Source organism: Salmo trutta, chromosome 33, assembly GCF_901001165.1.
Source record: "Salmo trutta chromosome 33, fSalTru1.1, whole genome shotgun sequence".
In the NCBI taxonomy this organism is placed as follows: Eukaryota; Metazoa; Chordata; class Actinopteri; order Salmoniformes; family Salmonidae; genus Salmo; species Salmo trutta.
Genome location: NC_042989.1, coordinates 9009603 through 9034050, shown reverse-complemented (window position 1 = coordinate 9034050; position 24448 = coordinate 9009603). Strand labels below are relative to the sequence as shown.

Here is a 24448-nt window from a genome sequence, read left to right as displayed (position 1 = left end):
ACAGCCCTCCATGTGCTCGCCAGAGGTAGCCTGACTGCCATTAGGTATCGAGATGAGATCCTCAGACCCCTTGTGAGACCATATGCTGGTGCGGTTGGCCCTGGGTTCCTCCTAATGCAAGACAATGCTAGACCTCATGTGGCTGGAGTGTGTCAGCAGTTCCTGCAAGAGGAAGGTATTGATGCTATGGACTGGCCCGCCCGTTCCCCAGACCTGAATCCAATTGAGCACATCTGGGACATCATGTCTCGCGCCATCCACCAACGCCACGTTGCACCACAGACTGTCCAGGAGTTGGCGAATGCTTTAGTCCAGGTCTGGGAGGAGATCCCTCAGGAGACCATCCGCCACCTCGTCAGGAGCATGCCCAGGCGTTGTAGGGAGGTCATATAGGCACGTGGAGGCCACACACACTACTGAGCCTCATTTTGACTTGTTTTAAGGACATTACATCAAAGTTGGATCAGCCTGTAGTGTGGTTTTCCACTTTAATTTTGAGTGTGACTCCAAATCCAGACCTCCATGGGTTGATAAATTGGATTTCCATTGATTATTTTTGTGTGATTTTGTTGTCAGCACATTCAACTATGTAAAGAAAAAAGTATTTAATAAGATTATTTCATTCATTCAGATCTAGGATGTGTTATTTTAGTGTTCCCTTTATTTTTTTGAGCAGTATATTTCTGTGGAGGTTTGGGCCTCCAACCATAACCACAGAAATCCTGGTACTAGGACAGAGTAGCCTACATCACTGTTTGCCACCATGTCTTAACGAGAGACACCGTGTGGTTATTAGATGGCTCGTATCATATTATCAAAGCAATCCAACACTGGATCTGGGTGTTGAGGAGAAAATGCTGCCTGGCTTGAAAAGCTCCAACTGAATCTTTAAAGGGGCAATCTGGGATTGGTACATCCATTTTTATATCATATTAATGCACTTTTATATTAATTATATACAGGCATTGAATCTTGAAAAATATAACTTAAATGCCTCATGAACTTAGTTCAACTGTCTTACCCTATCAGAACAGCAACAAAAAGTGGTGGGGGGTCGCTTTGTTTTTTGAATTGCCCCTTTAAGAGTAAGGGACTTCTATTTACCACTTTCTGGACAGCATGTCTGAAATAGAATTTATGTCCATGCTCTCTCTACTCTCTAGGTAGATAAAGTGTTTTACTCTGAGAAGAACAATGCTGCATTCTCTTTGCTATTTTTTGAGAAGTTATCAATACTTTAAAACATCTAAAAGTTCCACCTTGAAACTTTCATGACTTTAAAAAGGATTTGCGTTAAAGGGAAATGTAAAAAAAAATTCTACTTCATATTCATAATCTCCAGCACCACCTCAACATCAAGAAACACATTATACAAAAGTATGTGGACACCCCTTCAAATTAGTGGATTTGGCTATTTCAGCCACACTCGTTGCTGACAGATGTATAAAATCAAACACAATGCCATGCAATCTCCATAGACAAACATTGGCATTAGAATGGCCTTTCTGCAGAGCTCGGTGACTTTCAATGTGGCCCCATCATAAGATGCCACCTTTCCAACAAGTCAGTTTGTCAAATTTCTGCCCTGCTAGAGATGCCCTGGTCAACTGTAAGTGCTGTTATTGTGAAGTGGAAACGTCTAAGAGCAACAATGGCTCAGCGGCGAAGTGGTAGGCCACACAAGCTCACAGAATGGGACCGCCAAGTGCTGAAGCACATACAGTATGCTGTTAATGCTACAGCATACTATGACATTCTAGACGATTCTGTGCTTCCAACTTTGTAGCAACAGTTTGGGGAAGGCCATTTTCTGTTTCAGCATGACAATGCCGCCATGCACAAAGCGAGGTCCATACAGAAATGGTTTGTTGAGATCGGTGTGGAAGAATTTGACTGGCCTGCACAGAGTCCAGACGTCAACCCCATGGAACACCTTTGGGATAAATCAGAACGCTGACTGTGAGCCAGGCCTAATCGCTCAACATCAGTGCCCGACCTCACTAATGCTCTTGTGGCTGAATGGAAGCAAGTCCCTGCAGTAATGCGCCAACATCTAGTGGAAAGCCTTCCCAGAAGAGTGAAGGCTGTAATAGCAGCAAAGGGGAGACCAACTCCATATAAATGCCCATGATTTTGGAATGAAATGTTCGACAAGCAGGTGTCCACATACTTTTGTAGTGTAGTGTAGATTCCTCCTCCATTAAACTTTACAGTTGGCACTATGCATTCGGGCAGGTAGCTTTCTCCTGGCATCAGGCAAATCCAGATTTTCCATTGGACTGCCACATGGTGAAATGTGATCCATAATTCCAGAGAACGCATTTCCACTGCTCCAGAGTACAAAGGCAGAGCACTTTACACCACTCCAGCCGACGCTTGCCATTGTGCATGGTGATCTTTAGCTTGTGTGCGGTTGCTTAGCCATGGAAACCCATTTCATGAAGCTCCCGACTAACAGTTCTTGTGCTGATGTTGCTTCCAGAGGCAGTTTGGAACTTTGTACTGAGTGTTGCCGAGGACAGATGATTTTTACACGTTACACGCTTCAGCAGCCGGCGGTCCCGTTCTGTGAACTTGTGTGGCCTACCACTTCGTGGCTGACCCGTTGTTGCTCCTATACATTTCCACTTCACAATAACAGCACTTACAGTTGACCGGGGCAGCTCTAGCAGGGCAGAAATTTGACGACCTGACTTGTTGGAAATGTGGCATCCTATGACGGTGCCACGTTAAAAGTCGTTGAGCTCTGCAGTAAGGCCCATTCTACTGCCAATGTTTGTCTATGGAGATTGCATGGGGGTGTGCTCGATTTTATACACCTGTCAGCAACGGGTGTGGCTGAAATAGGAGTGTCCACATAGTTTTGTATATATAGTGTGTGTTGATGTTGGAGATCCTGAATATGAAGTTGAAATATCCCTTTAAGGCCACAGGAGACAATAGAAAGTCTGTGTATCACATTTACTAGAACGATAAGTGAGATTGTTTAGTTTCTTTTGAGGAAAGTTAGTGATAATATTTTACTAGTTTTAAAATATTACGATTGGTTGAGTTTTGGGTTTCTTAGCTGTTATAACCCCTCTATGGAAATTGTCAAATTCACGTCATGAATGTCATCTTATGTACATCAGGGAAGTATGCCTTTTATGCTTCATTCTAAGGAATCTTTCTCATGTTTTCCACTACAAGAAACTGATTTTCTATGGCTCTCTGTGGGATCTTAGTGAATACGCCCTTGTGTGCATGACGGTGATTGATATGTTAAATGTTACACATAATAACTAGAGCTACTGTGTACAGCGTTACACGAGTTACAGGATTAATTTCCATCCTGTATACTCTCTAGATCTATTTGATGGAAGCCCAGCACAGCTGTGGGTCATTTGTGGGCAGCAGTCCTTTTGCATCTCCTATAACCTCACTAGCAATGTCAATTCGGTAGTGCAGTGGCCAGTCCATTACCCCCTGCATAGAGTCTCTGCTTTCAGTAGAGGAAAACAACTGTTTATAGGAGCCAGACCAGACACCAAACCAGCCGCCATTCGAGACTACGAGTCATCACTGAAGCTCTATTTTATTTCCTGGCAAGCTCCTTCACCTCCCACCTCCATTTTAGCACTTGAATGCCAAGTCTGGTCTGATGACGCATGATATAGTCTGATACAGGCAGTGAGTGGTGCAATAGCAGTTAATAAGCAGCCAAATGCCTCGGAGGAACTGTGCACCGCGGTGAAATGAGGGCACAGCCGCTTGTTCGTCTATCTATTGTATGCCACTCTGAGCACTGCGTTTTAATTGCAAACAAATCACCCGGACGGATAACTCGGACAGAGGGGGTGTGGGAAGAGAGGAGGCTGATGATGATGAGGCATTGCCATGACGACAGCATCGGTGGCGGTGGAACTTTGCCGTGGCAACGCTGGGAGGATTAAGAGAACAGAAACACAACACTTCTCATCCCAGCTCAGCTACGCTCAGCTGGCTGGGTGAGAACGATGATGTTGGCTATTGTTATCTCTCTCTGCTCAGACACCTTGGCGAAGAACCAAGACTGCATTTCCTTAGAGATGTTTTATTTTGTTTTGCTTTATAAATACATATAAAAGTAAATGTTGAAAGTCCAGACAGAGTCTTAAGGTAAAATACTGGTTTTATGTGCAATTTTAAAGCAGCATCAATGCCCAGAATTCTGGGACCTCTTTTGCATTCTTGCCTCTAAGGAACTGACCAAAAAATACAAACATATTCAGATCCTGCACATACAAACACTCACCTTGATCTTCAATGGCAAAATAATTAATTGAATTCATGATTCATCAGTGTTAGACTATTGAAAGTGTAAATCCTATTCAATTTTACTACTGAGGCTGTGACTATAGAGAGCATTGCGTCTGGTTCTGTTGGGATAATCAGGCATCCGGAGGTGGACACGATCGTATAATTCAGTTTCTGTTGATTAAATAAACACAGACACAAATGCGTCCTGTAACTGTCACAGAGAGAGTTGGCAAAGTCATCTCCCCAACAGAGATTCTCATCCCCTGCTAGCAGCATAAGACTGACTCACTACCAGTAGGGTGATGTGAGTCGTTTGTTAAGATATCTGTGACAGTTACTGGCTGTACGCTAAAATTCTGTCTCTGTGAAGCAAGCCTGTTTTTCACCTCTTGTTTGTTTTTGTACTGGTCATGCTTTTAAAGGGATGTTCCATTCTGGGACTATACTAAAGCCAAAGTAAGTGTAAAAACAAGGAACCATCCCTTTAAGAAGAGGGAGCACACCAAAAGCCAGGAACTCAGTCCCAAGTTTCATCTAGCCCAGATGTGCCTTACAAGTCCAAACCTGCAAAGTCACCACTGTTATGTGGACTCTCAAGTGACACTTCCTCATTGACATTGGCATATGCTTTTTGATCAAAAGTATTGCACTTCATAGGGAATAGGGTGCCTTTTGGGACACCGCCATGGTCAATTTGAGATTAGTGAACGGCAGCAGATGGATATGTACAGTTGAAGTTGGAAGTTTACATACACTTAGGTTGGAGTCATTAAAACTCGTTTTTCAACCACTCCACAAATTTCTTGTTAACAAACTATAGTTTTGGCAAATCGGTTAAGACATCTACTTTGTGCATGACAAGTAATTTTTACAACAATTCTTTACAGACAGATTATTTCACTTATAATTCACTGTATCACAATTCCAGTGGGTCATAAGTTTACATACACTAAGTTGACTGTGCCTTTAAACAGCTTGGTAAATTCCAGAAAATGATGTCATGGCTTTAGAAGCTTCTGATAGGCTAATAGACATACTTTGAGTCAATTGGAGGTGTACCTGTGGATGTATTTCAAGGCCTACCTTCAAACTCAGTGCCTCTTTGCTTGACATCATGCAAAAATCAAAAGAAATCAGCCAAGACCTCAGAAAAAAATTGTAGATCTCCACAAGTCTGGTTCGTCCTTGGGAGCAATTTCCAAATTCCTGAAGGTACCACGTTCATCTGTACAAACAATAGTACGTAAGTATCAACACCATGGGACCACGCAGCCGTCATACCACTCAGGAAGGAGACGCATTCTGTCTCCTAGAGATGAACGTACTTTGGTGCGAAAAGTGCAAATCAATCCCAGAACAACAGCAAAAGACCTTGTGAAGATGCTGGAGGAAGCAGGTACAAAAGTATCTATATCCACATTAAAACGAGTCCTTAATCGACATAACCTGAAAGGCCACTTAGCAAGGAAGAAGCCACTGCTCCAAAACCACCATAAAAAAGCCAGACTACGGTTTGCAACTGCACATGGGAACAAAGATCGTACTTTTTGGAGAAATGTCCTCTGGTCTGATGAAACAAAGATAGAACTGTTTGGCCATAATGACTATCGTTATGTTTGGAGGAAAAAGGGGGATGCTTGCAAGCCGAAGAACACCATCCCAATCGTGAAGCATGGGGGTGGCAGCTTCATGTTGTGGGGGTGCTTTGCTGCAGGAGGGACTGGTGCACTTCACAAAATAGATGGCATTATGAGGATGGAAAATTATGTGGCCCTCAATCCCATAGAAAATTTTGTGGGCAGAACTGAAAAAGCGTGTGCGAGCAAGGAGGCCTACAAACCTGACTCAGTTACACCAGCTCTGTCTGGAGGAATGGGCCAAAATTCACCCAACTTATCGTGGGAAGCTTGTGGAAGGCTACCCGAAACGTTTGATCCAAGTTAAACAATTTAAAGCCAATGCTACCAAATACTAATTGAGTGTATGTAAACTTCTGACCCACTGGGAATGTGATGAAAGTAATAAAATGTCAGGAATTGTGAAAAACTGAGTTTAAATGTATTTGGCTAAGGTGTATGTAAACTTCCAACTTCAACTGTTGCTGATTAGCTGTATTTTGCAGAGTGGCGACCCGTCATTCAGGGCAGAGCCCCACCTGTTTTGAGCCCACATTTTCTGCAAAAAATATAAATATATATATATATATCATTCAGTTAATAAAGCTGCGTACACACATGGTCTCTTTTTTGTTTTCTTGAGTAAGGCAGCTCCAATATGCAGGTGTTTCAGCTTAGCTCAGTGCTTTCTGTGGTGGTGGGGCGAGTCAGCAGAAAATAGGAGCATTGCGCCGTGATTGGCTCAGTGTTCTGTCACTCACGGGGACAGTACGTCATCGCCAAGTTTAAGTCCATAGTAAGGGTAGACATCCAAAATGTCTGCCCTTTGGGTCCTGGCATAGAGTTATATTACAAGTGTCCTTCCAAGATGGCTCAAGGTCATTGGCCACAGATAAAATTACGTCAAATCACATTATATGTACAGTAGCTTTGATTGGACTGATCATGTCAACATCATACTTTCAAAATCTTAGCTAGCAGTCATCATCATGAATCGAGTCAACAATCTACTGGCAAATCCCTTTTAATCCTTGTCATATGGAGAAAAATAATGAAGAGAAATTATATATAAAACGTTTCGTTGCTCATCGGCCTTTACAAAACAAGTTGGAAATCGCAAATTCAACAATGAGTCGTTTGGAAGGATTCAGTGGCTAACTGCAAGCATTGCAAAGCAACCACTAACGTTAGCCTGCTGTTCAATGGAGTGGCTGTGTTTTTTTTCAGAGTTCCCACCATAAATCCAGAGAATGCCAGACTTTGATGACAAAATTTGATGACAAAATTTACCCACAATGGACCGCCGCGCCACCTTCACAAGGTGAGTCCAATTATGTCTTGTATGCTGCTTCATAAGATGATGTAATATACTGTAGTTAAGAAAGTAATACTAGGTGTATGTTGTGTAGTAAGCTGTTAGTAGCCCATGTGCCTCACCAAAATAATTTGGTCTATTTTCACCAACGCGGTATTGTAAACACATCGTTCGTGGCTGGTGTGTGCTTATTTGCCAACTTTTTTGTACAGCTTTGACAGTGCTACTGATAGTAGTGATGGCGCTTGGCTTGCACATGCAAATTCAGAACACACAACATTCTATAATAGAACTGTGTTATTTGACTTGTCAAATTAAAAGCTTATTTAACGCATCAAATAGTGTTATATGACGTGTATCTTTTTTGACACGCAAAAACCCAAACAGCGTTCAATGTGCCTCACCCTAATAATTTGGTCTATTTTCACCTCTTAATTTCGCCAACTGTTCTAACTTGGTGGTGCACATGTAGCCTATAAACTATTTCAATGTAATCATCGAATATTGTAGGAGCTTTAATTGTCTGTTTATATGCCCCTTTATTTATCCTACGGTTCTGACATGGTGTACAAGGAGAACACTGTAAGAACGGCCCATGTTCTGAATTCTGTCGCTGCACATTTCAAAAGTGCTGAATAAATAGTTATATTGACTACATTTTTTGTTGTTGTTGTCCCAGCAAGATGTACATGCTAAAATCGCCACTGGTTTAGCGCAGAGAGTTTTTAGATGAGACAGTGAAGGACAAGCTATCTCTAAGCACATCGTCCCCAAACTATACCCTTCTCTCATATCTCACTTAGATTTAATCTGAAATGGTACCCTATTCCCAATGTAGGGAATCGGGTACCATTTTGGATGCAGCCTTACTGTGTAATTCCCTCGCCAGCTGTACTCGCCTCACCAGTGGAAAAGTGGCAGCAGTCAGTGCAGCCTTATATACTCTGGCAGCTTTTTACTGCTTTCTGTATGTATAGAGGGAAGCCTAAAGTACTTTTTAATGCTTAGCGAAACTCCACCATAGTTTTGTGGTTAGCAGCTTGTAAAACCCTCATCACTTGTCTCTGCTCAGATCAAACTGTTGCCTTCCTTAATTACACTATATAAACATATGCTTCAGAACTGGTTGTGTGTGTTTGGTTTGATTATACTTTCCTTGTGGGGACCAGAAGTGCTCACAAGGATAGTAAAACAGAACATTCAGACAAGTGAGGATATTTCACCAGTCCGCATAAAGGCTTTTCATTTATCCAGGCAAGTCAGTTAAGAACAAATTCTTATTTACAATGTCGGCCTACCAGGGAACAGTGGGTTAACTGCCTTGTTCAGGGGCAGAACAACAGATTTGTACCTTGTCAGCTCAGGGATTCGATCTAACAACCTTTCGAATACTGGCCCAACACTCTAACCACTAGGCTACCTGCCGTTTAGGGTTAGGGTTACAATTATAGTTAGGGTTAGAATTAGGGATTTGTTTAGTTTTAGAGTTACGGTTTTGAGGTTAGGGTTAGGTAAAATAGGATTTCGAATCAGAATCAATTGTTTGATCCCCACAAGGATTGTAAAACAAACGTGTGTGTGTGTGTGTGTGTGTGTGTGTGTGTGTGTGTGTGTGTGTGTGTGTGTGTGTGTGTGTGTGTGTGTGTGTGTGTGTGTGTGTGTGTGTGTGTGTGTGTGTGTGTGTGTGTGTGTGTGTGTGTGTGTGCTGTGTACAATGCCAATTACCTCAGCCTCATGGTGAATACTCAGAGGACCCTTTAAAAGGCATTCAGCCTGAGAGGAGCCATATGATACGACAGAGGCCTGGAGTAGTCCCCCCTGGCCCCACACACTCCAGCACACAACATCACGCACACACGAGCACGCACACATACACACACACACACACCACACATTACTTAACCATGAATAGTCTTGGAGGCGGACAGTAAAAAGGTGCTGGAGAACTGCTTGGCTGGCTGACCACAGTGCATACGTGTGTGTGTGAAAGTATTTTCTCTCTAGGACAATAAGCGGTCTGCCATCAACATGATCTCTTCCGATTTGACCAATTTGACTTCAGATTCTAACGTTTATCCACGTTTCTCCAAATGTAACATTTTGAAGTTGCTCCAAACGTCAAATTTCGAAGTGTCTTTAACACCCTGGGTTGACTCCTGCTCAGCATCATTCTGTTTCTTCAAACGTCAAATTTCGAAGTTGTTAACTTTTTTAGTTAATAGTTAAAGTTTTTGATAGGGTTAAAACATGAAGTTTAGGCATTCATTCCAAATGGTTAGGGTTAAACAAAAAAAGTAAAATAAAACAATTATTTACCACTGGAATTGAACACGCAACCTTCGGACACGGAGTCATGGGTAATCCCAGTGGTAGACAATATAAATAAATAAAAATTGTAATCGCATGTCTACCACTGGGATTGAACGCATAACATTTGGATTCCGGAGTCATGGGATTGAATCCATCCACAACTCCCTCGCAAAACCCAAGCCTACTTGATGGGGATAGTGCTCACTGTTGCCCCTAGTGGCAACAGTCAATCTTGAGCCATCTGCCTGCTGCCATTGTGATGCTTTCTGAAAGGAACACTTTATGATGGGCATGTTTACCTTTCTGTCTTTTTGTTTCTAATTCTGTTGGATCCAAGGCTTGTCGTCACACGAGTTAAATCATACAGTAAGTGGAACCATTGTGAAAAGTAAGCGTTTGTGTGGTAAGAGGAAGTAGGAGTGGACACATTTTTATAATCATAGTAATAACTACAGTTGGCAACAAGCAGCTTAGCTCACTCACAAATCTACTTCCACAGTGCTGTTTTAACTAGGACATTGTGTTCAACTGTGGATTTGGAATTTATGATCTGATCGGGGTCATGTTCAATTTCTGATCTGATCGGGGTCATGTTAAATTTCTGATCTGATCGGGGTCATGTTAAATTTCTGATCTGATCGGGGTCATGTTAAGTTGATGATTGAACTATTTCCCTCTCTTTCTTTTCGCTCTTTCTCTCCTAGCACGTTCAACCCTTTAGCTATTTTAACACTTTAATATTTCAGTTGTATAAACATTAGTTGACAGACATCAGGTCAGATTTGATCACTATTAATGTTTTTTGACATTTTACTGCCCCCATGTTAAACAGCTGTAGCATGAGTGACATTTCAAGCAGGAAAACACACCCCAAACACTGCCTGCCTGCGACCGCCAAGCAAGGTGAACTGAACTTGATCATAGCCCGAGGGCCTGTAGGTCTGAATACAGGCTGTAGTCCTGTGAAAGTGTCATTAATTAACGCGGAAGCTTGTGCCTCCTCGCTCCTGAATGGGAAATGAGTCTTCTTCCAGTCTAAAACACACACACACACACACACTCGCCTACACACCTCTGAAACCTAGACTCTGTGTTCAATTATGAGAACATTCAGGATGAAGGAATGATGAGACCGCAAGCTCAGGAAATCATTTTCTGTGTCGAGATAATGCCATTTATAATTGCTTTATACAGAGACTTGAATTTTAAATATTCCTCTGGACTTTACCTTGATAAATGTTGTATTGGGGTTTTTGTAGCCCTCCCTCTCTCTCTCTCTCTCTCTCTCTCTCTCTCTGTCTCTCTGTCTTTCTCTTAGATGTTTTACTTTCTCTCTCTCTACCTCCCTATATGTCTCTGTGATGGTTTTTCTCTCTCTCACACAACTTTTTTTTTAAATCAGTCCTATTTATCAATGGTCATGTTTTTTGTTGGCTTATCAACGTTTGACAGTACGTCATACTGTATGTGTGTGATTTCTCAATCAGTAATAGGCCTACTGTACAAAGAAAGGCTCTCTATTCAACGGTGGTGTGTTTAGAGCCCTCTGTGCCTGTATGGGATAGAAGGCATGGCAAAGCCTTCATGACCTTGACTCACCCTGAGCATTTGTCCAACCAGCATTGGAGAGAGGATCTCATATTGACTTCAAGGACACAACATTCAATTCAAATAAAATGACTTTAGAATTTCGCCAACATACATTATGTCCCTTTTGTAAGAGCGCGTAAGCAGACATCGTTCTTTAAAAAAAAATATCGGATTTCTAAGAGAGCCGTCACCGCTGGGGTACAGTAATAGTAATCCTCTTGTGAATAAACCTTCACTTGTATACTGTGGTGTGCTTTGCTCCGTTTGTACCACAGTATCTGAATTTGAAGCGCCAGCCTTTGATGCATTTAGATGTATTCATTTATTCTGTGTTTTCTCGCCAGGTCTACATAATAGCTTCCTTTTGTTGTTAAATGGGCCTTACAAAATACATGAGGTAATTCATCACTGGCATTATAGGAGGAGAAACTCACACACACACACACACACTCCACTCTCTCTCTGTGTGAACGTGTTTAACTATTCTTGTGGGGACCAGAAGACCCCACAAGAATAGTAAACAAATAAATTGGACCAACTGGGGACATTTTGTTGGTCCACACAAGGTCAAATGCTGTTTCTAGGGGGTTAAGGTTAGAATTAGTGTTAGGGTTAGAACTAGGTTTAGGGTTAGGAGCTAGGGTTGGTTTTAGGATTAGGGTTAGGAGCTAGGGTTATGTTTGGGGTTAGGGTTAAGGTTAGGTTTTTGGGTTAAGGTTAGGGTTATGGTAAGAGTGCGGGTTAGGTTTAGGGTTAGGGAAATTAGGATATTGAATGGGACTGAATTGTGTCCCCCCACGAGGTTAGCTGTACAAGAGTGTGTGTGTGTGTGTGTGTGTGTGTGTGCACCTGTGTGTGTACCTGTGTGTGTGTGTGTACCTGTGTGTGTGTGTGTGTGTGTGTACCTGTGTGTGTGCGAGTGTGTACCTGTGTGTGTGTACCTGTGTGTGTACCTGTGTGTGTGCGAATGTACCCGTGTGTGTGCGAGTGTGCATGCATGCCTGCGTGTTTAAAAAGCAGGTAATTTGTGTCAAACAGCCCATGTTCTGAAAAGAGCCAGTATGACTGGGCCATTTTGACAGAGTCATAATAATGATGCTCTCATCGAGGGGTAGCACTCCCATCATCATCAGAGTGCTGCTTGCCTGCCATTAATATATGCAAGAACCAGTAGCTGGATTAAAACTCTGGTCCTGTAGGGCTTTATTTCACAGTACTGGGAGCCCAGACATCCCAGACCAATTCCTTCTGGCACTGCAAATCATCAAAATCCTTAAAGTCCAAATACAGCCGTTTTTATATCAATATCAAATCATTTCTGTGTAACAATTAGGTACCTTACTGTAACTGTTTTCCATTAAAATGGTCAAAAATAGATATTTTACAACAACAACAAAAAAACATTTGTCAAGCAAGCATTGTCTGGGAGTGGTCTGAGTGGGGAGGGAAAACTTAAAACTCACTGTTATTGGCAGAGAGGTTTGGAACTCTTTTGTTATTGGTCTATTCACCAATCAGGCAAGCCAAAATTCCCGCCCATGCAAACAGACTGACTGTGTGGATTGTATTTTCAACCAGAAACTAACACTGATCTAAAATGTTCACACTTTTACAGTGTTAGTTTCATTAACTGTTGTACAATATGATATAAAACACAGGAAAAACTGAACGTTGACTGCACTGGGCCTTTAAGGAAATGGAACTATGTTTTGCATAATAAGTGGAGCTGCTGTACTAATTAAGGTAGAGCTATACTAAAACATATTTGCATGGCAAACCAACCACTCCCGGCAGGTAGCCTAGTGGTTAGAGCATTGGGCCAGTCACCGAAAGGTTGCTGGATTGACTCTCCGAGCTGACAAGGTAAAAATCTGTCGTTCTGCCCCTGAACAAGGCAGTTAACCCACTGTTCCCCGGTAGGCCGTCATTGTAAATAAGAATTTGTTCTTAACAGACTTTCCTAGTTAATTAAAGGTTAAATAACAAAATGTGAATATGGCTGGCAGTCACATTGACATAGACTGACATGCTACTGGAGTGTTCTGGTGTTCTTGTTGTTTGCCAATGGGATTTGATTAGAGAGCGCAGCACAAAGGGCCCCACTCCACTGGCTGATCTCATTAAGGTGTTTGTATTTATCCCCAGGCTTTCTTTTCCCCTGTTCCTTAAATGGTATTACCCCGCCCCTCTAGAGACACACACTGAACTTATGGTTCATTGTTGCCAATTCTGAATTGATTCTCCCTTCTTCTTGTCTCTCTCTCTCTCTCTCTCTCCCTCTCTCTCTCTCTCTCTTTCTTCTTCAGGCTGCTTGGTTTGTTTGTTTGAGTCCATGTTGGAATGCTAGCTGGATGATGACATGTCGTCCAGAGGATGTTTGTTTAGGACACAAGTTTCTATGTCAAACATCTGTTTTTCATAGAGCTATCCATGAATCCAATTTCCTAAATCCCCTGTCATGTTTAGAGAGAAGGATTAAATTTGTGTTTCCCTGAAAACTCCCCCCACAGTTGTGTTTGATATAAGCTTGTGCATGTGTGTGCAATGTAAAAAAAAAACGGTTGTTTTTATGGTAACTTAATGTCAGTTACCTGTAAGTTACTGTTAAAAAAGTACAGTATATTACTGTAAATTCCAAATAAACATTGGTTTAAAAGTACATTACTGTAAAGTTGTTTTTACAGTGTGTGTGTGTTTGTCCGGACTCCACAAACAGAAAATCAGTTCAGCTAATATCAAACACAACTGTCTATGAGGTAAACTGTGTGTGCTGTACTGACTGGGACAGGTTAGAGATGTGTTTCTGTGGTTTTAATTAGCCTGCATGGGAACTGCAGGCTCCTAAACATCTGAGCTGATCCATCAACTATGCAAATCACGATTCCAATTTAGAGAGACTGCATCCGCTAGGGGGGTTTCTATCGTGGCTTTTCTTCTTCATGATCATTCTTTTCAAATACAGAAAACTGGTTCTGTGATTTCATGTTTCGTTGAACAGTTTGGTTTATATTTGGACCAACCTGCACCGGGAACCCTAATGAACAATGTACAAATGTAGAAAATGAAAGAAAAATAAGTGTTTTGTGGGGATAGCAGCTGCTTACAGTGCTGTCTAAATTGATATTCTGGGCTTGACTGTATGTTTACAATTTTGCTCACAAAAGATCTTCAGACATGATGTCCTTACCTTTGGGATAGGATGGTAGTGAAACCTTCCCTGGGTAAACACACATCCTTAGTAAAGATGAAGAATAGGCTTCTAAGAGTGATAGGGGCTAGCATTGAAATCCTATATGTTTTCTTTTCATGCACACCACTCAGATAAAGAAGGAAATAAAAGAAGGTTGTTTGTTTATAAAGGGATAATATTATCTGATAGGCTATATTGCCTGGATGTTATAGCTTCTCTGGTTAATTGATATTTGCGTATGATTAGGCCTACAACGACCATCACTGAAACATGACTCGCCTGTCATTCTTGTGAAGTAAAATGGGTTTTTCAACTTGTTACATATTGATAAACTCTCTCCTTTAAATTTCATGGAAATAGTATGTATTCATAGATCTATCTGTAGAAAATCTAATATTAATAACATATAGGGTTAAATGCGCTCCAGATGACATAGCCTAGAAGCTGTTCTTCCCTGTGGTTTCTTAACAGAGGAGGGCGCCCTCATCTTTAGTACAACGTCATTCTCATTGAATAAAGGCACATCCTTTGCATACCATATATGTCATAATAAACATAACGCAATTGCCTAATGAATTGTTAATAAAACGCAATTAGCTTTTAATTCCATTTGAATTCCAAATCAGATTTTACAGTAGGCCTAGCCTAATAATGTGTCACACTTTTTCCAAACAGAAAACGGGGAAATTGTTCATTAAATAGTTGTTTTAGCATTTATTGTAACGGATTGATTTATAATTCATATGTAGCCTAGATTCAATAGCCTACAAGGCTCAAAGCAGAATCACAGATCTCGGGACTTATTACTTGCAATTGTTACGCTAATTATATTTAATAAGCGCATGTTATCTGTAAAAGATGAAAACAATCACAAGTGTGAAACTCCAAGTTATTATTATTTTCGTTTTATTATATATCACAGAAAGAGAGAAGAATCGAATTAGGGAGAAGATACGGCAGGCACTAAGACATGTTGCTACCACGGAGAAAGTAGATGGGTCTCTAAAGAGAGAGGTGGTCCAACGCTGCTCACAACTATCCTCAGAACGCTGCGACCTGCTTGACAGAGATATAGCTGCACACTCCCTATTTGACATTACACTAAAACTTTGTCGTTTTCGCCATGCAACTTTTTTCGATTTGTTCAAACTGAAAAGCACTGAGATTTGTTGTTTTATCTTGGAGGCCCGGATACTGTTTGGACAACAAAAAGGACCGCTTTTACGCACGCAATTTGTCTCGGGATAGCTGCTTCAAAAGACAGAATTTATGGACAAGTAATTTAGTGGTCGCTAAGGTTAGACCGTGGTATATGCGTCCACAGGTCAACGTTTTTGATGCACATCATGATTTTCTAAACTCTTCACAGTGAATGTATGTGGCCCGCTGTTGCCAGTTATATGTTGTAAATCATAGTCGCTTGTTGGATGGATACAATGAAACAAACGGCTGCTGGTGCAGAAATGCTGGTCTCCAAGGATTACACGTTACAGATGCGGGATAGGAGAGAATGCGATACGCGCTCCAGGGAAATGATAGAGGAAGAGATGGCTCGTGTGCGAACTCGGGAGAGATTGGAAGCCACTCTAGCGGGTCTTGGAGAGCTGGACTATTTGCGACAGCGGCAGGATTTACTGGTCAGAAATGTTTTGAATCGCCAAGAGGACTCTATATCAACAGGAGACGATCCAATGTGCGTTACGCATGAGGAGAATTACTTGAACTCGGAGGAAAAACTTTTAGAACAAAACATTTTATTGCTAAGAAAACAACTGGTATGTAGACTAAATAAAATGTAATTTCTTTACTCCCGCTGTGTTTTGGATAACATTAATTTTTGATTAATTTGGGTCCGTTATTTTGGTTACATTTCAAACGATGTCGTGAAATATAACAGTCAATCTATTAATGTTGGTTTGAGTCTATCCAAATTGTTCAGCCAGACGTCTATTTACTGACCCAGTCGCAGCTCCATGGACGCACGTCCAGGGAATAGCAGGACACAGACCAGCCTACTGATAACAACCGTTGGACACGTTGTTTGTGCCGCCTCAGGGCAGGCGCAAATCTGTAGATGGATGTCTAGTATGATACAAGATTAAAATAAAAACAGGCCTGTAAATTTGATTCCCAGATTACTTTCCAGGCAGTTTTATTTGTTCATTTTGGGCCTTTAATAGCATTACCTCCTCTATCCTTTATTATTTCACTCACAGATCAAATCAAGGGAAGTCTGTTTCAAATTGTAGAGTACATAATGTTGTAAAAGTTAAATGGAACATTATTTACCACTTACAATAAATGAACGATTACGTTATTAGATATGTCATCGTATCCCAATGCAAGCAGATTCACTAGTTGGTTCCCAGAGAATGTTGGTTCCCAGAGAATGAAATTGAGTGAATAGCAGGATGGCTATTAGAAAATGAGTGTTATTTAAATCTAACTTCATGACGGGAGAAGGTCTGTGAGGGGGTCCAGCCTCTTGAATGAGATTTACTGATGAGTTACAATGGATGTTGCGACTGAAATTAACTTTTACAAGCAGATCTACCACACCCTGTTGCTGTTAAAGGATGCCGGGTAATCATGTGCTGGTCGTTTGAGATTAGGCCATTTAAACAGACCAAAACACACCTGGGTTCCATTAGGCAGAAAGGCAGTAGGCAAAAGTCATGAATGTTGTGTGTGTATGTATATATATATATATATATAATATTTCCTTACCCCTTTGATTTAATGTAGGCCTAAATTAAATTGTATTTGTTTTCAACCTCATTCTATCATTTCAGACCATTTCACACTCAGCCTGTCAACCCAGTATGAGGATAGTGTTATTCAATAGAACAACCATTGTGCCTACCTCTGCTTTTTGAAAATGGTACATTGTGTGGAAATGGTCTCTGAAGCCGTAGCATGTTTGGAGCACATTAATCACCCTCTGCCTCTTGTCACCAGGCCTGGTTTTATGGCCTGCTAGTCTGCTGCAGCCCTGCTCTGTAGGAAGTGCTGCAGCTTGATATAGCCTGGAATCTGTGTGTATGTTGCATTACTGGCCTCAGTCATGGATCAAATAGTATCACTGTATATGTATCATGCACAGGGGATAGCTAGACCTACTGAGATGGCTAGCAGGTACTGGGGAGAAATGTAGCCTATGTCTGTGGTCTGCAAGCCACATAATTGTCACAAATGTAGTGCATTTAAATAGGGTCTGACTGTCACTAAGCCTTCGGGGTTGACATTTGCAGTTGGTCTTTGAATTCAAACCACACTTGAGAGCAGAATGGCGGAATGTAACCACCACATGATCTGGTTGTTGTCATATGTGACCCGAGTTGGGCTGTTCCACATAACCCGCATGTTTGAGGGAGGAATTGTTTATCTCCCATAATGCCATTCTAATTTAGTTTGGGATATTAATGGGTTCTGATAGGGCAACACAGTCTCGCTAAGATGTTGAACACTTGCAGCACAGTGACTATAGCCCTACTTTAAGTAACCAACATGCAAGGCTATGGATTTAATCAGAAATGGAACCAAAAATAGGAGGCTAAACATGCTGTTTCTTGTCAATAGCAATGTAGAACAACGCTGAATTGGATTGAGCTGTAGATGTCATAGACATACCCTTGTCCCAGATCAGTCTGTGCTCTTGCCAACTCGGTCATGGATCGGCAGGTAGCCTAATGGTTAGAGCGTTGGGCAGGTAGCCTAGTGGTTAGAGCGTTGGGCAGGTAGCCTAGTGGTTAGAGCGTTGGGCAGGTAGCCTAGTGGTTAGGGCGTTGGGCAGGTAGCCTAGTGGTTAGAGCGTTGGGCAGGTAGCCTAGTGGTTAGAGCGTTGGGCAGGTAGCCTAGTGGTTAGAGCGTTGGGCAGGTAGCCTAGTGGTTAGAGCGTTGGGCAGGTAGCCTAGTGGTTAGAGCGGTGTGCTGATAACCAGAGTTGCAAGATTGAAACCCCGAGCTGACAAGGTTAAATTCTGTCCCTGAACAAGGCAGTTGAAAATAAGAATTTGTTTCTTAACTGACTTGCCTAGGAAAATAAAGGTGTGTGTGTGTGTGTGTGTGTGTGTGTATATATAAAAAAAAAACTGGTGTTCATTGTCAAGTCAATTGACATGTTGACAATTGTTCATTGTCAAGTCAAACGTGGCATGTTTGGTTTGGAACGACAAGGAGTTGGCATGATGGGCACTCGGGCTAATAGATATAGCTACATAGGAACCAAATGTCACTGTACAACTGTAACTAACTCTATTGTCTGTGTGTTTCCCTCCAGAACTGTCTGAGAAAGAGAGATGCTGGTTTGATTAATCAGCTGCAGGAGCTGGACAGGCAGATCAGTGACCTCCGATTGGACACGGAGGCATCACATGAGCAAGTGGAGACAGACAGCCGCCCAAGCTCGGGTTAGTCTGGTTCTACAATAGAATTAGAATGGATTCTAAGGGTTCTACCTCAGAATGTTACCCTGTGGAAACTAGACATTATCAGTAGGATCTGTCAATTGTGAGTCAGTTCCACTTAAGTAATTGAGGATACTGCAGAATGTGTAATCCCCGAAAGGTAGGGTTCTTAGCAAATAAACACGAAAATGACATAGAAGTGACCGGCAATGCTACATTTTTGGTCACACTTTATTTGAGTAGTCCAGATAGTTCATCTGTAGATGCTCTACAGTAAATACTATCTGCTTGTTAAGGTTAGGTTTAGAGCTAGGTTTAGGGTTAGTATATCATTTGTTGAAATGTTACTGATAGTGTGTAGATGGTCTGTAGAGCATCTACGGATGGACTAGCAATGGGCTAGCATCTCACATAGAGAAGTGTTTATCTAACCCATTGTTTAGACTACTAATATGGTAACAATCAGTCTGTGAGCTGTGGCTGGTACAGTATTCTCTTATTACTTGTATACATTCCACATTCCTTATGTAGGAGGTCACTTTGGAAAGTGTGACATAGGGAATCTTACTACAGAACATTCTGTACTGTCCATGTACGGTATATTATTGGAGATTGTGGATTTTAATATATTTTGTTCCGCAAACTGTTCACAACTAACTTCAGATAGATCTGTCCGAAGTGTTTTTTTCCAGTTGGTTTGGAATCAGCGTTTAACCATTCTACTCCAAAGCTCATTTCATATATGCGTGCCAGAAAATTAGAACGGATGTAGGGAAGGCTACGCTGCAAATAGAAGAAGCGTTACTTGAATCTAGTCTAAACCCTATTTACACCAGCCTTGTTTTAAGTGCTTGAGATTTTCTGCATTAATTCTTTTAATAGCCACAGCCTGACATGTAATAAATTGTTGGATGACAGCTCCCTCCCTGCGGGGTGTAAAATTAACGTGTTAAAAAATGTCCCTTCTCTCTGCCCTCTCTCTTTCTCTCTGCCCTCTCTCTTTCTCTCTGCCCTCTCTCTTTCTCTCTGCCCTCTCTCTTTCTCTCTGCCCTCTCTCTTTCTCTCTGCCCTCTCTCTTTCTCTCTGCCCTCTCTAGGTTTTTACGAGCTGAGTGACGGAGCTTCGGGGTCCCTCTCCAACTCCTCCAACTCGGTGTTCAGTGAGTGTTTGTCCAGCTGTCGCTCCAGCACCTGTTTCTGCAGTCCTCTCGACACATCAGTGTGTGCCTCTGAGGGAAGGCTCAAATCTGCAGGTGAGAGAGAGGCCCTCACAGCCCAGCCCAGCACAGTCCCATAAGGGTTGTGGTGAATTTCATTTTAATTCAGTCAATAAAATAAATACAGTTTTTTCTCATAGAGAAGCATTGATGAGAATTGGAATTTCAGTTTACTTCCTCAATTAAAAAGGGGTTGACTCCAACCCTGCAGCACAGCCCAGCACTACGCCTTTGGGCAGGACAGAATCCTGATGTTTGATGGCACGTGGTCTATCTTGGGAGCAACAAGCAGGGCTGAATAATTTTGTTGTCCTTTGCTGTATAAACAACACTTTCCTCCTTTCCCGAAAGACCCCCATCACACCCACCATCCACATAACAGTGTCTTTTATTACAGTGCGTCATTCCAGCTGGCCCCAGTTCAACTAATAGTTTCCTTTGTATTGTTACCAATAGTGGGGTTTGTTGTGACAATACTTTGATTCAGTTTCAAACGAATGATAGAGTGGATGGAAACACCAAATGGCACCCTTTCCCCTACATAGTGCACTACTTTTGACCAGAGCCCTATGGGCACTATATAGGAAATAGGGTGTCATTTGAGATACAGAACACTGTCAGTTGCGCTAGATTCCCGGCCAGGCCAGGCAGATGGCTTGGCTGTAACTAACAGCCACGCCTATGATGATAAGACACAAACAAAAGGGCCATTAACACATCTAAACCAACTGCCCCCTTCGTTAGCATATTGAGAGGTTGCAAAGGGTTTGCTTACCCTTTCAACACTACTGTAAGCTTCTGTGTGGCGTTATTGTTGAAATGGTATGGAAATGGGTGGTTTCCGTTGTTTGAATTACTAGTGGTGTCTGTAGTCCGTACTCTTTCTTTCCGGTCCGGTTTCCATATGAGATACTGTTGTTCTGTAGTCTTTGTACTGTAGTTCTTACTCTTTGTCTCCTGTGTGGTTTTCAGATGAGCTGGGCAGCTGTGCTGAGTGTGAGAACCAGTGTGCAGAGCAGCAGACCATAGGGACGGTTAGGAAGTCACTCTCCACTCCCTACTCCCCCTCTACGGATGCCTCTTCCACCACTCAAGACATCCAGTCTAAGTACCACTGTGACCTGATCGCCAAGAATGGCAGCGACGTGTACCGCTACCCCAGCCCCCTCCATGCCGTGGCCGTACAAAGCCCCATCTTCTTCCAGTCTCTTGCCGGCCATCTCAAGGAGGACGGGGGGCTATCAAAGAGCAGCGGAGGCGAGGGCTTCGGTGACTGTCAGAAACTAAAGCAGCTGCCGATTCTGGTGCCCCAGAACACTTCTTGGCCTGCCTCCCATGCACCTACCAGCAAACGACTGGACAATTATATATTCGGCCTGCTTCAGAGGAGGGCTCAGCCCATTAGGACCAATAAGCCGCGGACGAGCATCAGCACAGACCCCTCTAAGAGCATCCTGAGGCAGGGCAGCTTGTGTGTGAGACAGGCTACTGTTGCCCAGCTGCAGCAAGGAAGGACTGCTGCTCCTGTTCCTGACCTCAAACCAGCCTGGCAGATGTGTTTACATGCAGGTGGTGCCAGTAACACTGATCCAGGAACAGGCACTTCACAGAGACAGTGGTCAGTGGAGAGCAAAGGGGAACTCCTCTTAGAAAATGGGATGGTGTCCCAGTCTCTGGGCCAACCTCAGAACGGATATGCCACAATCGACGGCAGTGACATTCACACCAACAGCCTGGTAAAAAAGAAGGGGTCTGGGTCGTCAGCCAATAAAGGACTTCCATCGGCGACCGGTCCTCTGTCTAAGGATTACCAAGACTTGGGCTCCCCAAATGCCAACTCCTCCCCCAAAGAGAGCAAGCATCCTTATTTCCCTGCTGCTCCAGAGGACATCAATACTAAACCCCCCCAGACACTCCCCAGAGACCGCACCAAAACGGGCACTCCCAAGAAAAGCCCTAAGAGCATCCTGGTCTCTGTCCAGACAGCCCAGACCACTAAGGAAGAGAGGCCCATGCTGGAGCTGGTGAGTCTAGGGTCTTCCTCCCAGAGCCAGGATGAAGGTCAGGGTCACATGGTCAGTGCCCAGTACATCCCTGCCCAGAGGCAGACTGTCAAGCTCCGCAAAGCGGGCAAGAACATCAAGATCGTCAAGGTGAAGAATGCCTCTCTGAAACCACACCGAGGGGTTCACGCACATGCTGAGCCTGTGTCATCCGAGGCAACAGGGGGGAGGGAGAAGGGTCACCGATCTGGAGGGTTGAGGAAGTCTCGTCAGCCTGAGGAGGTACAACACGTGCACAAAGTCTCCTCCAAGAGGGGGGTGTCCTCTAGGGCCAAACGCACCATCCCTGCCTCCATCCCTGAGGGCCGGGTCCTTGAGAAACACATGGCCACAGTGTCCACAACCAGGTCCACTGTGTCCAGGCATCATGGTCACCATGGCAGGGAAGTGGTGGTGGCCAAGCCCAAGTACAAGAGGACAAGCGGACATGACTACAACCGAGGAAGGCTGAAAGCCATCACTGAGGTGCCTTACGATGAGGCCTTTAGGAGAGCCCACCGCAGACAGAAGAGGGAGGTCCTCGGCCAGGTCTCCACCACCACATACCTACCCTCCAACGTGAAATTCGCCAGCCCTTACGCCTACGTGGCTGGCAGCGACTCGGAGTACTCCGCGGAGTGCGCCTCTCTCTTCCATTCCACCATCGTGGACACCAGTGAGGATGAGCGGAGCAACTACACCACCAACTGCTTCGGGGACAGCGAGTCCAGCCTGAGTGAGGTGGACTTTGTGGGGGAGAGCACCACCAGCAGTGACTCTGAGGAAAGCGGAGTGATGAACTGGCCCCAGTTTTCAGGGCAGGGCGCTGGGCATCATGAGTTAACCGCTGCCCAGGCTAAGGCCTTCATCAAGATCAAGGCCTCTCACAACCTGAAGAAGAAGATCCTCCGCTTCCGATCGGCGGGCTCGCTAAAACTGATGACGACTGTATGAGGGAGGGATTTCAGAGTGTCAGGCGGGAAGCAGTGACTCAGCCAATGAAATTGGCCACTCTCTCTCTGCCCAAGATCAAGTGCCTAGGCATATTTTTTTTTTTTTTTTACAGAAAGTCTTTACTGAAATCAATCTCAGACGTTTAAGGAAACTTTTAATTGGGATGCAAGGATTTGTACAAAATGTCCAGCAGACTCCCTCTCCCTGCACTTTCTGACAAATGTTGGACAAGGTGAAAAGCATCTAAGTAGCCCCCATTTTTATTTTGTTGTATGTAGCGGTTTTTGTATTTATTATGGACATTACCCTTGCTGTGGTACATGGCAAGAATCTGTACATGCTTTTAATGTTCTTGGTTTACTTTTTTGGATTAAAGATATTTCTAACATAATATATTTGGTTGCTACTTCTTGGACACATGATTAAAGCAGAGTATTAAGTGTCTGTAAGGAATATTAATGGCAAGATGGACATATTCTATTCTGATCACTGACAACTGCTGATGATACCATGATAACGCTTTGATATACTGCACCATTTTAAAGTTTGGACACACCTACTCATTCCAGGGTTTTTATTTTTTTGACTGTTTTCTACATTGTAGAATAATAGTGAAGACATCAACACTATGAAGTAACACACATGGAATCATGTAGTAACCAAAAAAGTGTTAAACAAATCAAAATATATTATTTCACATTCTTCAAAGGAAAGAAGCCACCCTTCGCCTTGATGACAGCTTTGCACTCTTGGTATTCTCTTAACCAGCTTCATGAGGTAGTCACCTGGAATGCATTTAAATTAACAGGTGTGCCTTAAATTCATTTGTGGAATTTCTTTGCTTAATGCATTTGAGCCAATCAGCTGTGTTGTGACAAGGTAGGGGTTGTTTACAGACGATAACCCTATTTGGTAAAACACCGAGTCCATATTATGGCAAGAACAGCTCAAATAAGCAAAGAGAAACGACAGTCCATCATTTTAAGACATGAAGGTCAGTCAATACGGAACATTTCAAGAACATTCTTCAAGTGCAGTCGCAAAAACCATCAAGCGCTATGAAACTGGCTCTAATGAGAACCGCCACAGGAAAGGAAGACCGAGTTACCACTGCTGCAAAGGATAAGTTCCTCAGAAATTGCAGCCAAAATAAATGCTTCAGAGTTTGTAACAGACACATCTCAACATCAACTGTTCAGAATAGACTGCGTGAATCAGGCCTTCATGGTCGATATTGCTGCAAAGAAGCCACTACTAAAGGACACCAATAATATTAAGAAGAGACTTGCTGTCCTTTGGTCTGATGAGTCCAAATATAAGATTTTTGCTTCCAACCGCTGTGTCTTTGTGAGATGCAAAGTAGGTGAACGGATGATCTCTGCATGTGTGGTTCCCTCCGTGCAGCATGGAGGAGGAGGTGTGATGGTGCTTTGCTGGGGACACTGTGATTTATTGAGAATTCAAGGCACACAACCAGCGTGGCTACGACAGCATTCTGCAGCGATACACCATCCCATCACGGTTTGCGCTT

The 24448-nt window shown here is 42.9% G+C and overlaps 1 protein-coding gene across 1 annotated transcript; it reads left to right on the top strand.

Moving 5' to 3' along the window:
- The first annotated feature begins 14947 nt into the window (after positions 1–14947).
- Positions 14948–23308, top strand: dact1 (dishevelled-binding antagonist of beta-catenin 1). Its single transcript, XM_029729702.1, has 4 exons — positions 14948–16074; positions 18579–18708; positions 19802–19957; positions 20894–23308. Exons 1-4 carry the CDS (start codon positions 15727–15729, stop codon positions 22915–22917), a joined length of 2658 nt encoding a protein of 885 aa, XP_029585562.1. The 5' UTR covers positions 14948–15726; the 3' UTR covers positions 22918–23308.
- The last annotated feature ends 1140 nt before the right edge of the window (positions 23309–24448 follow it).

Excerpts from the sequence above, each read along its gene's own strand:
- dact1 (XM_029729702.1), top strand. The coding sequence starts at position 15,727 with ATGGATACAATGAAACAAACGGCTGCTGGTGCAGAAATGCTGGTCTCC. Across the intron at positions 18,709-19,801 it reads AGACAGCCGCCCAAGCTCGG|GTTTTTACGAGCTGAGTGAC; the intron begins GTTAGTCTGGTT and ends TGCCCTCTCTAG. Across the intron at positions 19,958-20,893 it reads GGGAAGGCTCAAATCTGCAG|ATGAGCTGGGCAGCTGTGCT; the intron begins GTGAGAGAGAGG and ends TGTGGTTTTCAG.